This window comes from Microplitis demolitor, chromosome 7 (assembly GCF_026212275.2).
Source record: "Microplitis demolitor isolate Queensland-Clemson2020A chromosome 7, iyMicDemo2.1a, whole genome shotgun sequence".
NCBI classification, from domain to species: domain Eukaryota; kingdom Metazoa; phylum Arthropoda; class Insecta; order Hymenoptera; family Braconidae; genus Microplitis; species Microplitis demolitor.
Window position 1 is genome coordinate 15,073,839 of NC_068551.1, and position 15,710 is coordinate 15,089,548.

At 24.2% G+C, this 15,710-nt stretch overlaps 1 protein-coding gene across 3 annotated transcripts; it reads right to left on the minus strand.

The window, feature by feature from the left end:
• Positions 1 to 1,560: 1,560 nt before the first annotated feature.
• Positions 1,561 to 11,791, minus strand: LOC103568959 (alkaline phosphatase 4). Of its 3 annotated transcripts, none has more exons than XM_008546012.3 (9): positions 11,575 to 11,791; positions 10,520 to 10,799; positions 10,332 to 10,422; positions 10,044 to 10,264; positions 9,658 to 9,850; positions 8,511 to 8,677; positions 6,705 to 7,019; positions 3,477 to 3,903; positions 1,561 to 1,832 (listed from the first exon to the last, which is right to left on the minus strand). In XM_008546012.3, the coding sequence occupies exons 3-9, from the start codon at positions 10,414 to 10,416 to the stop codon at positions 1,624 to 1,626; spliced, it is 1,617 nt and encodes a 538-aa protein (XP_008544234.1). In that variant the 5' UTR covers positions 10,417 to 10,422; positions 10,520 to 10,799; positions 11,575 to 11,791; the 3' UTR covers positions 1,561 to 1,623. The 3 variants fall into 3 exon arrangements, with proteins under 3 accessions (XP_008544234.1, XP_053596486.1, XP_008544235.1); XM_053740511.1 differs by having other exon boundaries at positions 10,332 to 10,447; XM_008546013.3 differs by lacking the exon at positions 10,520 to 10,799.
• Positions 11,792 to 15,710: the final 3,919 nt, after the last annotated feature.

Consider the following 15,710-nt stretch of genomic DNA (forward strand, 5'->3'; position numbering starts at 1 on the left):
GTCAAAATATTGAATTCAAAGACAATTAAACAAAAAAAAAAAAAGTAATATTTTCAATTGAATTTATTTATTTGATTAAATGAATAAATATTAACATTTCGTGAGAGCGAGAGAATATTTGGAAATTATTATTTATAGGTAGTGATGTAAAGCTAACCATGTGCTCGTCAAATGCTCGTCATTTGACCAACTAAAAAAAATGACCGCCGGTCATTTTTTGAATTTAATGTCGATTCCCGCGAAATGAAAATAAAAAATTATTAAAAATTTGATCAAAAAATAATCGAAAAATTTTTGACGGTCATTTTGTATCTAAGTAGTTGAGCAAGCCAGATTTGTTTACTACCGTCAGAAGTTTTAGTTAAATTTTGTGTTCGTATTGATAAATATAGTAATGGTTTTAATAAATAATCTGTAAAATCAATTTCAGCAAACAAATTTCGCCGGATTCTGAAGTCTAAAAAATTGACCAAAAAATGACCGAAAAATTTTTGACGGTCATTTTCCATCTAAGTAGTTGAGCAAGCCAAATTTATTTATAATCGTAAGAATTTTCGGATAAATTTTATTTTGAATATTTAAAATATTTAAGTTGCATATAAAATAGGTTTTGCTTTTTTTTTTTTTAGAGGAATTTTCGTAAAAAGAAAAAAAAATTGTTCATGAATTTTTGTGACTGACCAAAAAAAAAAAAAAAAATGACGTCAATTGACGAGCATTTGCTCGTCAATTGCTTGTGATTTGACCAAAGTTAAAAATGACCGTCATTTCGCATCATTATTTATAGGTCTTGATTCGATTATAAATCACTAATATTGCTGACAGTTTCAATAGTCAAATCAACTTATTTAAAATCTTCAATTCGTTATAAATCAGTTCTAAGTTTTGGTGAACCTTTTCGATTGCTGCAAGCACGTTTAAATCGGTCGATTCCTTCCAAAGATATCGTTGGATCAGAAAACATTTACATACTCATACACATGAATGTCCATCTGAAAATGATCAAAATAGCTATCTAGGGCTTTAAAACGTCGAGATCTAATTGAAGCTCGATTTTCAAAGATCGGACCAAAATCAATAACTTGCCTTTTTTTGAAAATTTTAAATTTTTATAGCGGAAAGTCAAAAAATAATAAACTTTTCTTTAATGAATTATTACAATTTATTTTACATATTTAAAATATAACTTTTATAAAACCTTACAAATATGAATCAATTATTTTAATTTTTCATACACATAAATTTATATAAAATATCGCATAATGTACATATATAAATAAAACACACCCTCAAGATATAACATTCATACTTTTTTTTTTAATTTCATTTTTTGAATTTCCATTATTAAGAATTCACAATTAGAATTTACCTATAGAATTATTTATTAAATCCATAAATTAATTTTTAAAATCATATCATTATAAATTATAAATTAATTTGTGGATTTAAAATATAGTGCATTGACCTGCAATGTCAACAATTATTTATTTATTTAATATATTAATTAATATAAAGAAGAAAAATTGTCTAATAAACAATTTTAAAATACTGTACTTTTAAAGCAGCATTATTTTTTATATTCATATCGTTAAATTCCACTAATTAAAATAAATATTAACTATTTCAAGTAAAAAGTTTTAGAATAAAAAAAGACGTTGCTAATATTAATGACGATAAAGACACAATAGTTGATGATGAAGATGTATCATAATAATATTTTTTGTACTGATGATCACAGTGAGATGGCCAGTCTTTCATACAACTGGCGTATGCAACTGCATGGGCAATATAATTCTGCTCAAACGTACCTCGGAATAAATGAGAGTATGGACCTGAAATAATAAATATATACTTAGTAATTATATATAATTAAAAAAATATATTGATTAATACGCGTAGTATTTAATATATGTAATTAAGTCAATTATTTAACAATTTTTTTTTTTTTTTAAACAATTCCGTTAGATCAAAAAGCTTTTATTGTTATCATAAATTCAAAAATTAACAATTAATTAATTATTAGTATTAAATAATGCAATGAGAAAAAGAAATATTGTTAAAATATTTTGTTGAATTATTAATAATTTTTTTTAATTTACACAGTAAAAAATTCGCGGAGTGAACGCGGATTAAATCTGAAGTGGATGATTTTTTATTTATTTTATCCCTTCAAAGTGAAATTCACTCCGAAGGGGAGTTTATTTTAACATTAAAACTCCGGATCAGAGTGGATGCGAATTGAAGTAAAATCCACAAAACTTCAAAATCAATCTATTAAAAAAAAACTCTTTATTCACTCCGCACAGTAAAAAACGAATCGTCAAAGTGTAAAAAAAGCCTATGTTAAAGTTCTGAGTGTTGAATTTTCAACACTTTTGTGTATCAATTGAACATACAATATTTATCTTGATTCAATTGTCGCAATCAATTGATTTTTTAACACACATAAATTTTATTTTATACGAAAGTAACACTTTTTATATGTTACTGTGAAATCAACACACAAAATGTGTTAAAAATAATTTTGACCGAAACAAAAGAATTCTCAGATAATTTCAAGTAAAAAGTTAAAACTATTGCCTCGGTTGTTTTTATTTTTGGGGGGGAAGTACGACGTGCTACCCATCGTGTAACTATACTCTTGTAATGATCGGCTGACATTTTTTATTATTCATTTCATTTTATAATTTTATTGGATTAATTTTAAGAACATTTTAAGAAAATAATAATAAATGATTGTATATATCACATTCGTTACAATATATACATATATATTGAACAACACATGATATTATTATTTTGATTATTATTTTTCTATTATTTTTACTAATATTATCGTTATTTTTAATATTTCACTGCTGAAGAATCAATTATCTACAGTTGTTTCATTGATTTTAACTTTACATTAAATAATGTAAAAAATATTTTTGAAAAGTGTCCAAGTAACACAAAAGCGTATGTCAAATTCAACACTCTCCAAGTGTTGCAAATAACACATGAGTGTGTTAAAACTGAAGGTTACATTTTCGAGAATTTTGACACTCATGACGTGTTACTTTTAACATACACGAGTGTAACTTTTTCAAAACAAACGACGTACGTTGAAATAACATATAAATAAGTGTCAATCGATCGTTTTACACACGAAAGTGTCAATTTCGACGAATCCTTTTTTACTGTGCGTATGCGGAGTGATTTTTCTTTAAACTCTGAAATTCTACGTAACGAAGTGATTTCGAGTTAAAATCTTGAAATAACATCCGTATTTACTTCCGATTTTTTACAGTGTAATTTTGAATAGATAACAAAAACCCGGGAAAACGGTAGACCTGCGGGCCAGCCTCGAAACTCCTTGCAATTTTCAAGCTTCTGAAGCTTGAATACAGTGTAAATATATTTTCAAGTTCTCCGAGCGTACGTACGTATTTCGTTATATATATTTAAAAATGAATAAATCAATAAATAATAATAACTACCAATAGCGTAAACTCCCACGTCTTCACCGCCGTGCGTCTCATCTTTCAACCACATAGCAGACATATGTTGATAAAATGGTTCATTTCTATTAGCATCTGATTCGACTGGTATCCAAGTTTCACTTGAATTCGTGTTATTATTTCTGTGATGTGTAAAACCAGGTCCGTTGGCATAAGTTAATGTTTCATAAGGTTTTATATTTGGTTCAATAATATTATTAGCGAATCCCAGAATATCATTCCCACGGAGTGGGTATCCATTCATAGTAAATGCATGTGAATGATCAGCTGTAACAATTATAAGTGTATCTTCTGTTTTAGTCAGCCTCAAAGCAACTTTGACAGCTTCTTCTAATTCGGTAACTTCACGTAGTGCTAACTTTGCATAATTTTTGTGATGAGCAGTATCGATCCTTCCACTTTCAACCTAAAAAGAGATAAATTAATAAATAGTATTTTATAAATATGAATATTAAATATTAAATAAGTCAGGCTGTCAGAAAAAAGAATGAGTTATGAGATTAAAATTCATCTTTACTCTCTTTATATTCAATCTCTAGCAGTATGCAAAGTAACATAAGTACATCAGTAATGAGCTTCTAAAGTTACGAATAAAATTACACGCTCAAGTGGTAAATGGCCTTGTTAAGTATCCGGGAAACTCTCATCGCGTCGTTATGATATTTTGAAAACTATAAATTTATGTCGAGATATCGTTAAAGTAGGAAGTTCATCATTGCAAATTTATTCTTAACATCTTCGACAACAAGGAATCATATTATTTCTTATATATATTATAAAGATTTTCATTTTAGATAATATTATATTCACTTTCAAGAATACTTCGTGGATAACAACATTTATTCACTCGTTTTATAAATAAATAAATCTTGAAATATTTTTAAATTAAGTACTTCTCATAATTATGTAATTATAAAACTAATTAAAGCATTAAATAAATTCAACTTTATGTTTTAACTTTAGTAATTAAATTATTCATTAAAAATTGAATATGTAAAATAGCTTAATTAAAAAGGAAAAAAAAAAATAAAATATGAGTCGATGCAATGCAAAGTGTATTTGTATTAATTGTAAAGTTTATTGTTTTTTTAATTTATTTTTAATGTATACTAAATTTGTTTCATTTTAATTTAATTTTGCAACTGAAATTAAAAAAAAAAATTGTTTTAGAAAATTAGAACTGATAGGTTTTAACAAAATTTAGTTCTATACCAAATTTCATAAAAATTGATCAAATATTTTAAAAGACATTTAACTTTTATAGAAAATGAAAGATGCACATCCGAATAATCACAAGTTTTTCAATTCGGACACGCTAATGCAAGTATTTTTAAAAAGTTTCAAATTTAAACTTGAAATGCAGATTTCTATGAGTTTATGAAAGATTACAATTATAATTTTTACAATTTCCTAATTGAAGAAGACCGAAATAGATAATTGGGTTATTAAGTCTTGTGACTTCTGCATCGAATACAATATATCTTTACCCATTTCAAACAAATCTACCATTTACAATAATTTTAATAAAAATAAATTACTTACTTTTATTAACATTGAACGAATATATAATGAATTATTAATATGTTTAAAGAATAAATTCGGAAAATAGATAAAATATTCTTGATGAAAACTAAGTTTTTTTGCGAAATTTTTAAAATTTGTGTTCCGTTGTCCTGAGTCATAAAAATATCTTTCAATTTGACTGGGTTTCGGCTTAACTAACTTGAATTTAAGTCAAAAAAGTAAATTTAAAGTTATTTTTTTGACCGGGGGTGCTCCAATGTCCTTTATATTTACTTTTGAACAGCTAAAATTTCCACATCTAAAATTCAACTACTTTAATAACTAATATTTGTAAAATATAGTGAATACGTACGAGCATATTTATTTAAAAACTCATTTATTATAATTGAATGACGAGGATTTAAATACCGATTTCCAATAGTACTTTAATATAGAAATATATAGATTTAATTTCAAAGTTAAAGCAAACAGAAGTCGATTGTATATTTCAGATTTGATCGGGTTTATGTACAAACGTTGAAAACTTAATATAATTTTTTAGATGACTATCAAAGTAAATCAGAATAAAAATACAATAATCTAATTTATTAAAATTTTCTCTTCTAAATAAGTTTTAAAATAAATATTGATAAAAATCTTGTCATTGGATTAAACATTAAATAGTATCTTATGCATCTTGAGAAATCGGCATTATATACTCGATGTCACTAGATATATACAATAGTATAATAATAGAGATATGGATAGAGCTACAAAATTCAGCTGACCTTGCATTGATTTACAGATATGTGTGCTGATTGTTTAAATGTACACGTGCATCAGTCTAGAGATTTTGGTCATATTAATAAGGTAGTTACTCTCTAAACATGAATTAGTGAATATTCACTTATTTCACTAATTCTTGTTTAGAGAGTAGCTAAATTCAAAGCGACGTCATAAAAGAGGGAGGTAATAGATTCGTTAGTATCTTAAATCATTGAGTAGGGATATACTTCGCCTATTTCACTAAAACTTCATGATTTAGTGTAAAAATGAGTGATTTAATATAGGGGAGGAAGAGAGGGACAAAACGGAGTACTTACCGAAATACTAAGTTTTCGGGGACTCAAATACGTTAAATGTTTTTTTTTCTTAATGATATTCAAAGGGAATAGAAAAAAAATTCAACTGCTGATAAAAAAAAAAAATTCTTTTTTTGCGGGCAAAATGGGGTGCGCCCTAAAAAAGGTGAAAAAAAAATTTTTGGAAACTAAATAAATTTAGTTAAATTAAATTTTCTTATAAGTAATTCAAATAAAGAAAGATGACATTTCACATAATTATTGGATGCAAAGGAAGAAAAAAAAATTTTAATTGCTTTTATCATTAAACAAAAGTTATCAACTTTTTCCTTATGACACTTTCGATTTTTGAAAAGTTAAATAAAAAAAAAAAAAATAATGCTCAATTGTATTTACAAAAGTGATTTTGAAATGTTTAAAAGACATTTTAAAAAACAAACTTTTTTTATAAAATTTTGGGGGTACCCCATTTTGCCCCCTCCTTTCTCCCATATTAAATCACACTTACGACCAATGAGAAAGTATTGTATGTAAATATGAAATTTTATGAGGCTGACTTTAGCCAGTTAGCGGCGTATTCTTCGGCATGAGTTTCATAAAAAATATTTAAATATTTACGTACCATCAATAAAAATCCATTATCATTTTTTTTCAATATTTTAATAGCTTGCGTTGTCATATTAGCCAAAGTCGGTGTTTCATTGGTCCTTACTTCATGATAAGGCATATGACTGTTTGAAAAAACTCCAAGTAATTTTGTTGTGTTTTTAATATCAATGGACATTAAGTCAATATTATTTTTAACAACTTTGCCACCTGGATTGAATTTTTTCCATATTTGTGTTAAATCTTTTCCATCTTTCCTTGTGCAACTGTCTTTATCAATCATATCTGGCATTGGAGTTCCCATATTTTGACCACCTCCACCTAAAATTACCTGTTTAAATAATAATTATTATCATTATGATTAAACTGTAATAAATTTAAAATAAGATTTGTTATTTTTTTGCCGTACATTGGCTGAAAAAAAGATAATATTATTTTAATTTTATCAAACATTATAAGCAAATTTACGAAATAAATATATATGTAAGACTCGAATGATTAAATAAAATAAAATAATAAAAAAAAAACCTCTTTAAACTCCATTATTGTTTACAATTCGTGACAAAATAAATATAATAATAAGCCAAAAAAAAAAAAATTATAATTTACTTAAAATTTTTTGTTATCTTTTGCAAAAATTATCATACGAAATCAATGAGATTTAAAAATATAATTTGCATATGGCCTAATTTTTATTTATTATAATTTATAAATAATAAATGTCAGATGAGTGTGTGATAAATATGTGTACACTTGTATATGAATAGCATCATTAAAATCAATAAAATGACCGGATACGTGATCTGATAAAAGAGTGTCGTGATGCAATTGTCAATCAGCCTTGAACTTTCTTTGTTAATTATCGCAGACGTACACAATAAATCCCACTAAACTATTGATAATTTTATCTTTTTTCTATTTATAAGTTTATAAGTTTGTTTATTTTTCTAGCGTTCTAATACTTAACTATGAGTTCGTGAAAAATTATCAATAAAGTTACAACTATTGCAACATATGCACGAGAATCATTGTCACTAAATATTTTTTATTATGTGTTTAAGTAATAACTATTCGAAAAAATTTTAAATTAATGAATTATTATCAGTTAAAATTTTTTTGAATTCATTGATTCCAAATGTCAATGTTAGCTAAATAAAATTACTTTTACGTTATATTTGACACCTTTTTTTTTGACGATTTGCAAAAATCAATTTAAATAAAAAAATTAATTCTCACAAAATAATTTTTTTTTTTTTGTTAGATTAAAAGTTTTTCAAATTAGCAAATAATGAAATTTTAATACAAATTATTTTTTATTTCCATATATACTATATAAAAAAAAGTTGAGAACAATATCTAAAGTAATAAGTAATTACTAGAATTAATTAAATACACAGAAAAAGAAGATTTCTTCGCAAAAAAAATTTTAACTTGTCCCAAAAAAAATTTTCCATTGTGAATTGAAAACAAAAACTTTCTTGGGGTGTGAAAAAATTTTTTCTAGTCAATTTATCTTTTCGCGCCAAGAAATCTTTTTTTTTTGCGTAGTTAAATTACAAAAATAATTATTTTTAACTCATTAATATTTTTTTTTTTCTATAAAATTCAATATTTAAAAAATATTTGTACTATAGTTCTATTATTTTAAGCGTCTCCATAAAATTTATAATTTTTTTTTCTTAAAAAATAATAATTTTATAATCAAAAATTTTTGATAAGAATTTTTATTTCGTCTCGAAAAAATTAGTGACTGAGCCTTAATAAGTTATGTAAATAAATTAACATTTAAATTAATTAAAATATAGAATTTAAAAGAATTTACCTTAAATTTATTGCCAGGCGCATCTTCAATAAGTTGACGTGCAATATCTTTGGTGCAATCTTTATATTTAGTTGGAATAGCACTATCACATTCCCAGTCACGATTATTAACATGAGCATAAAGTGCTGCAGGAGTAGCATGAGTTATTCTTGTTGTTGTAACAAAACCTGTTGATAAAATATAAATAAGGCTACATAATTAATTAATCAATTTTAAAAAGCTTTTTTAAATATTAATTTAAAGGCCTAATAAGTATATAAGCACAATTTTTTCTATTTAAAGTAATATATTATAATAAAATGTTATTTTTGTTTTATCCCTTTTCTAGTCAAGTATAAAATCACTCAGGGTAAAATAACGGCCTCGACCTGGCCCTCACAAGAGCTACTACTCCCAATGATTTAATATATTTTCACTGCATAGATAATTTAAACAAGGTCTATTCGTCACTGGTTCTTAATTTAACACTTGATTAATACCCATGACCGTGTGCTAGAACCGTTAGTGCATTTAATAAAAATATAATAAGTAAGTGATAATCAGAAAATAATTTAAAATTATTCACTTTTTTTTTCTATTCCTGAAACCTCTATAAACTTTACATTATTTACTTAACAAACTATTAAACCAAAGATTTATTAATTATTTTTTATCTATAACATATCAAGAGATAAAATGAATCAATAACATTCTTACGCATTGTAACTTTTATTCAGTTGAAAAACTCTGTAACAGATCATCCGCAGTATTTTTTATTTTTAAATTATTGATCATTATTTCTATTTAAAATTTATATCTAGTTTTTTTTAATATGATTAAACATAATTAATCTTTAATTACAATTGACTTTATAATTTTTTTTTTCAAGGTCTAGGTTACAAGGATAACAACCTGGTTTGAATGTATGATATTGTATATCATGTGAAAATATTATACATACGATGCATTAATTGTGAGATTATATCACTGAATAAATAACGTGATTGGCAGTGAATTATACTGATTATTGTCACTCATTTTCATCACAATCGTATCATCTAGTTCCACTTTATTCTCTTATGTACAATTTAATCGAATATTTTTTTATTTATTATCATTATTTGTTTTTATTATTTTTTTATTAAATTATACTATTTTTTAAATTTACCTGTATCCATTCCTGTGGCTTGTGCCCAATCGGCCACAGTTGTAAGTTTCCTAACTTCATTCATAGTCGAATCGCAAACATTATACACAGCCTTTGGATCTAATCCAATGACCCTGTACCGACTTTTGACTCCAGAAAATATTGCCGTTGCAGTACCAGCTGAATCAGGTACTTGTTTATCTACATTATATGTCTGGAATTTAATTATTAATAATTAGTGTTGTTATATATATATTTTTTATTATTCTTTATAATTGCTAATAATTATCCACGTAAAATAGATGTTAAATGAAGCTGATATATTTTATTATCACAGATTGTAAAGTTAATAATTAAAGATAATTGTAAAAAAATAACTAATAATTTTTATAGTCACAAATAATTACTTTTGAAAATCCACTGTTGGGAAATGTTTCGAAGCTTAATTTATATTCTTCACCACTTTGTCCTTTTCTCTGTCCAGTAAAAATTCGTCCTGCTGTTATTGATGCTATCCCCATACCATCTCCAATAAAAATTATAACATTTTTTGCTCGACGTTCAATATTTTCAGCTCCTAAGATTTTTTTTAAATTTTCTTGACCGGATTTTAACCAATACGATGTGTCTGATAAAATATTAAATATTAAATAAAAAACTTATAAATAAAAAAAAATAAATAAATAATAACTTACCTTCATAATCAGTTGATCCTTGACGTAATGTATAAACTTGTTGAATAGTTGCAGTGAGACAAAGTAATACAATAAAACGATCCATTATTTTCTACAAAAAATTAGATGAAAAAGAACTATAATATTTTATTAAAATTTTAACAAATAATTATTTAACTTTATAACACATAAATAATTAAAATACTCACATATCACAAGTATTGTAAATAAATTAGGGTATAGTTGATTTTTTTAATTGATTAATCTTAAAATTAATGATAATGATAATGAGTTACTGGACGACACTTTTATCACTCTCGCAGCAATGCTGAGAAGTGACTCGTTGAAACTCTCAACAACGGCTACTCACTTAGTATTCATCAATCAGGCTTTTATAATATCGCCCCGCTTTTGCTGTATACATCTCGAATATAGGTGCATAAAATTTATCGTTACTCTCACGAGACTCTTTTAGACATCGACTGAAATCTTATCGCGATAAAAAAAAATTTCAATTATTTTACGGACTAATAGTTTGTTAAACAAGGACTTTACGCGCTCAAGGTCATAATAAATAATATTTTTTTTTTTTAATCAATTTAAAAAATAGTGAGAATTAAAATTTTTTTCTAGTGAAAATTCGTCATTCAATTATGTTGATTAATTTCGTTTAAAAATAATTTATTTTTATTCAACCCTTTTCGTTTCAATTGAGAAAATAGACTGATAAATAAATATTACAATAAGAATTTAATATTAATTTTTTTTTTGACATTTAAATTTTTAATTTTAAAAATAATATATTACGATCAATAATAAAAAACAATTAATTGAGCTTGTAAAAATATAATTTTTGGTACAAAAAAAAAATAATTAAAAATATATATTTAAATTTTGAAAAATAATAATCAACCCCTTTCCTCCAACAACAGTATTGTAAATTGTAATGAGTATGTAACCTGGTGACCGACTTACAAGCAGACTATCAACACATTTACCAACGTCAGTTACTACGGTTATGACAAAGGACAGAGAGTAAATTCAGCGGGGGAGAATTTGATGACTTCCGGCAAAACGATTAAAAAGTCTCGACTACATAAAAGGAACAAGTACCGAGACTAAGAAATAATGCACTTTATGAATGCAAGTGATAAATATGTATTGATATATTTTTTAAACTACATAAAAAAAATTTTTTTTTTATTTTTTTAAATAAAATAACTTATTGAATTTAAAAAAAATTTAATTTATTTTTTTATTATACCTGAAATAGATTTGAAGAAAAGAGAAACGTTGTTTTATTTTAGCACAAAATCTGATAGATCCGGCGTTTCAACTTGGAGTAAATTGTAATGTGTAAGTTTGTCGCACTTTATATAACAGTTGCAAGAGCTTTGCAAACTAGTAAAGACTGAGAGACGAGTTACGGCGGACATACCACGAGAATTGCACGCGAGGTGTGTAGTACTTAAACTCTATAGACCTAAACATGCCCGAGGGTAACGGGGGTACATAAAGATGAGGGCGAGAGGGAGTGAGGATGATCAAGTGCAAAAGATTCCCCTCAGTCCCCATCGTTTGTCAAGTTAATCTCGGAGTAATTGCTCGCCTCATGTTTTGCACGAAACTATTATTTTTTTAGATTAGAGTTTAATTATAGTCGTTGCCTTTTTTTATTTGAATTAATTGTTTCATTATTTTGATTTTGACATTCAATCTGCTATTAATTACATTTTGATTGATATTTTTACAGTAAAAATTTTATTTCCGGATTAATAAAAAATTATTTTTAGAAGTAATAATTGTATATAAAAATATTTTTTTGTTTCTTTAATTAATAAGATAAATTAAAATTTTTTTTATCAGAAAATTCGTTTAAAATGTTTAAATATTTGAATTATTATTATAAGAGTTTATTGAACCATGTTCATATGTTTAATTAATTACCAATTATTTCAGCTTCAAGAAAGAAAAAAAATAAGAGAGAATAAATAAAGAACATAATGAATTATTATATTTACTAATAACATTTTATGCACAAACATGATTTATTGCCACAATAATTGTTGTTATTTTTATATCATAACTATAACACATTTAACTCCAATTAATTAATACAGCTTCTAATAATTATCGTTATTGTTAATCACGATTTAACTGCGTGAAAGATATAATAAATAAAATTAATATCAATATAAATGAATTTATTGCATTATAAATATGGAAGATATAGAAGTATCCACTTGTCGATATAACGTTGCAAAATTTTTTTTTATTTATTTTTCTAATAAAATTTAATTAATTCAAAAATTTCTAAATTCTTAGAAAAGTAATAATAATAATCATATTGATAGTTACGATGATTTATTGGCAAGAAAAATTTAAAATAGTTATTTTATTACATATATCTTCAAATTAAAACGTACACTGAGAAAATAATTTATTTGAGCCAAATGAATAGATTTATTTGACTAAACAAAATCATTTATTTCATTCAAATATATATTTGTTTATAGTTAACATATCTTGGTTGAAAAAAATTCCAAATAAAGATTTGTTAACTATTAAACAAATCATGATTTTATTCAAATGAACCATATCTTTGTCTCAAATAAATACTGATTGGGTCCATTCAAATATAGGATTTATTTGCCAGACTCAAATCTTATTTGGCTCAAATAAATTGTTCTCTCAGTGTATAAGAAAACTTTAACAATTCAATGAAAAAAAATAATAATAATAATAATTACATCATAATGTGTAAAGTACGCAATGAATTGATATATGAAAATTAATGATCATGTTCGTATTAATATGTAATTATGCTTAATAAACTTATCAATAATTAATTATTAAATTTATAAAAAAAATAGTAAATATGCAGAAATGTGTGTCCGCTTGTTTGGAATAAATAAAGAATAGAGATATATGATTATAAATTTTTAAAGATCAGTATCATATATCAAAGTCCAATAAACGTGCCTTTCTGACGCTTGTAAATCGCGGTTGTGTGATTGGTGAAGACGATGACATACCCAACGCGCGAAACATGCTGAACACGTGCTTATGTTAGTAGTGTAGTATATATTTTATTTCATTCACATTAATGTAAAACATTTTATTGACATGACAGCGCAACTCATGTTTTCTTTGAATTTGTCAATCCACTTTTACGTAGCACGTGATAACATCCAGCACGTTCGTAGATAATAAAAACGTGATCATTTTATGCTAGTAAAATGTCACCAAGTGTCTATACAATCTTTTCACATATTAATACATAGTTTATTACATATTTATTTTTATATATTTTACTTGCAAGATATTAATTTGCTGATTAAAATTAATCTTTATCTATCTTTTTATTTGCTTAAGTGACAATTTATTATTTAATTTATTGATTATTATTATATTTTAAATTTTTTATTTAAAAAAAATTTTCACTGTAGATAGTTAAAAATACTTATTGAATATTGCCTGACTTTTTTCATAACATTTTGTAATAAATATTTTTTTTAATTGCTCTAAAAATGTAAATAACAAAAATATGACACTTTTATAGAAAGAAAGTATTGTAATAAATGAAATAAATTTTTTGAGGTTTATATTTAATTTAGTACTAAAATCATTTAAAAATTATGACAAAAAAGTTCAATAACTAGCATAAAAACAAAAAATTTTACAACTTAGTTATTTATTATAAAATCAGGTGGAAATTAAATTTATAAAATTAATAAATTATTAATATTTAATTAATTTACGGCTGTTATTCTTATGTTATTACTGATCTTCGATCTGGTCAATAATTTATACTAGTGTACTTAGAATATTTGAAACTCCAAAATTATCTATACTTAGTTATATGGCAGTTTTAGTAAATAGTTATGGAGCTGATAATGAGTTACATTATACTCAACTTTATAACAGTTGTGAAGTGTGAGCTTGATCATTTTATCAGTTTCTCGAATATTGAAGTCATACATATTTATGCATACGCGTGTAAGAAATAAGTTTTCAGATTGAAAAATCCTATTCAAAGTTATATAATATTAAATGTACGATGTTCTACTGTATTGACAGAAAATCTATATTCAGAAAAGTAATAGTTTCACATGAAATATTGTTAAAAAGAATACAACATATTTATATTAGTGATATTTTTTTTTATTAAATATAACTCTATATAGATTACTTCATATATGTTTTCATTAATTTATTATTTTTTTTTTTCAAGTATGACCCAATAACTATCGCTTATTACAAGGCCATTAAAAAAAATTATTATCGGAATAATAGTTGTAAAATTTACATAAAAAATCAAAAATTAAACAAGATTCCAACAATTATATGTACTGATCCTGTAGGATACATTAACAATAACAATAACAATAACAATAACAATAACAATAATAATAATAATAATAATAATAATAATAATAATAATAATAATAATAATAATAATAATAATAATAATAATAATAATAATAATAATAATAATAATAATAATAATAATAATAATAATAATAATAATAATAATAATAATAATAATAATAATAATAATAATAATAATAATAATAATAATAATAATAATAATAATAATAATAATAATAATAATAATAATAATAATAATAATAATAATAATAATAATAATAATAATAATAATAATAATAATAATAATAATAATAATAATAATAATAATAATAATAATAATAATAATAATAATAATAATAATAATAATGCTGAATCAATTCTATAACTAATAATATTAAATAATTTTTAATAGTGAAAACATTGATATGCTTTGGTTAATATTTTAAGATTTTTGTAAAGCAACGAATGCGATGCAATTAAAATCAGATTTCATTTGAAAAAACTTTTTTTTGTACGTTCATCGTAGCTTACATTTTTATTTTTTTTTAGTGGCTGGGGTACCCCTGATTAAGAAATCATTTAAAATAATTTTAACTATTCAAATCGTTTCAAATCATGTCTATTATGGATGTCAAATTGTACTCAATTTCAAATCATCTTCTTTAATCAGGAATATTGGTACCGACTACTATAATTGGTACTGACCCATTAAAAACGAATCAGGATATTTTTTTTTTCTTATGGGGTCTATTATTCACCCTTTCTCTCTATTTTTATTAATCTGACAGTAAATAAATATTCACTTTTATATATTAAATATTTACTTTCAGTAAATTTATTATCACTTACTTTATGACAAATAAAAGTTTAACTTTGGGTCAGTATTCAAAATCAATCGGTTTTAAATTTATGAAAAAGCTAACAATATTTTCACTTGCGTTTTTTGGCATTCAAAGAATTCCATTCTAAACATTATATTTTTTTCTTTCATTTCCTGATTAAATTTGAAAATTCATATATACAGAGTAA

Excerpts from the sequence above, each read along its gene's own strand:
- LOC103568959 (XM_008546013.3), bottom strand. The coding sequence starts at position 10,416 with ATGGATCGTTTTATTGTATTACTTTGTCTCACTGCAACTATTCAACAA. Across the intron at positions 10,265-10,331 it reads AGGATCAACTGATTATGAAG|ACACATCGTATTGGTTAAAA; the intron begins GTAAGTTATTAT and ends ATATTTTATCAG. Across the intron at positions 7,020-8,510 it reads CGCCTGGCAATAAATTTAAG|GTAATTTTAGGTGGAGGTGG; the intron begins GTAAATTCTTTT and ends TTATTTAAACAG.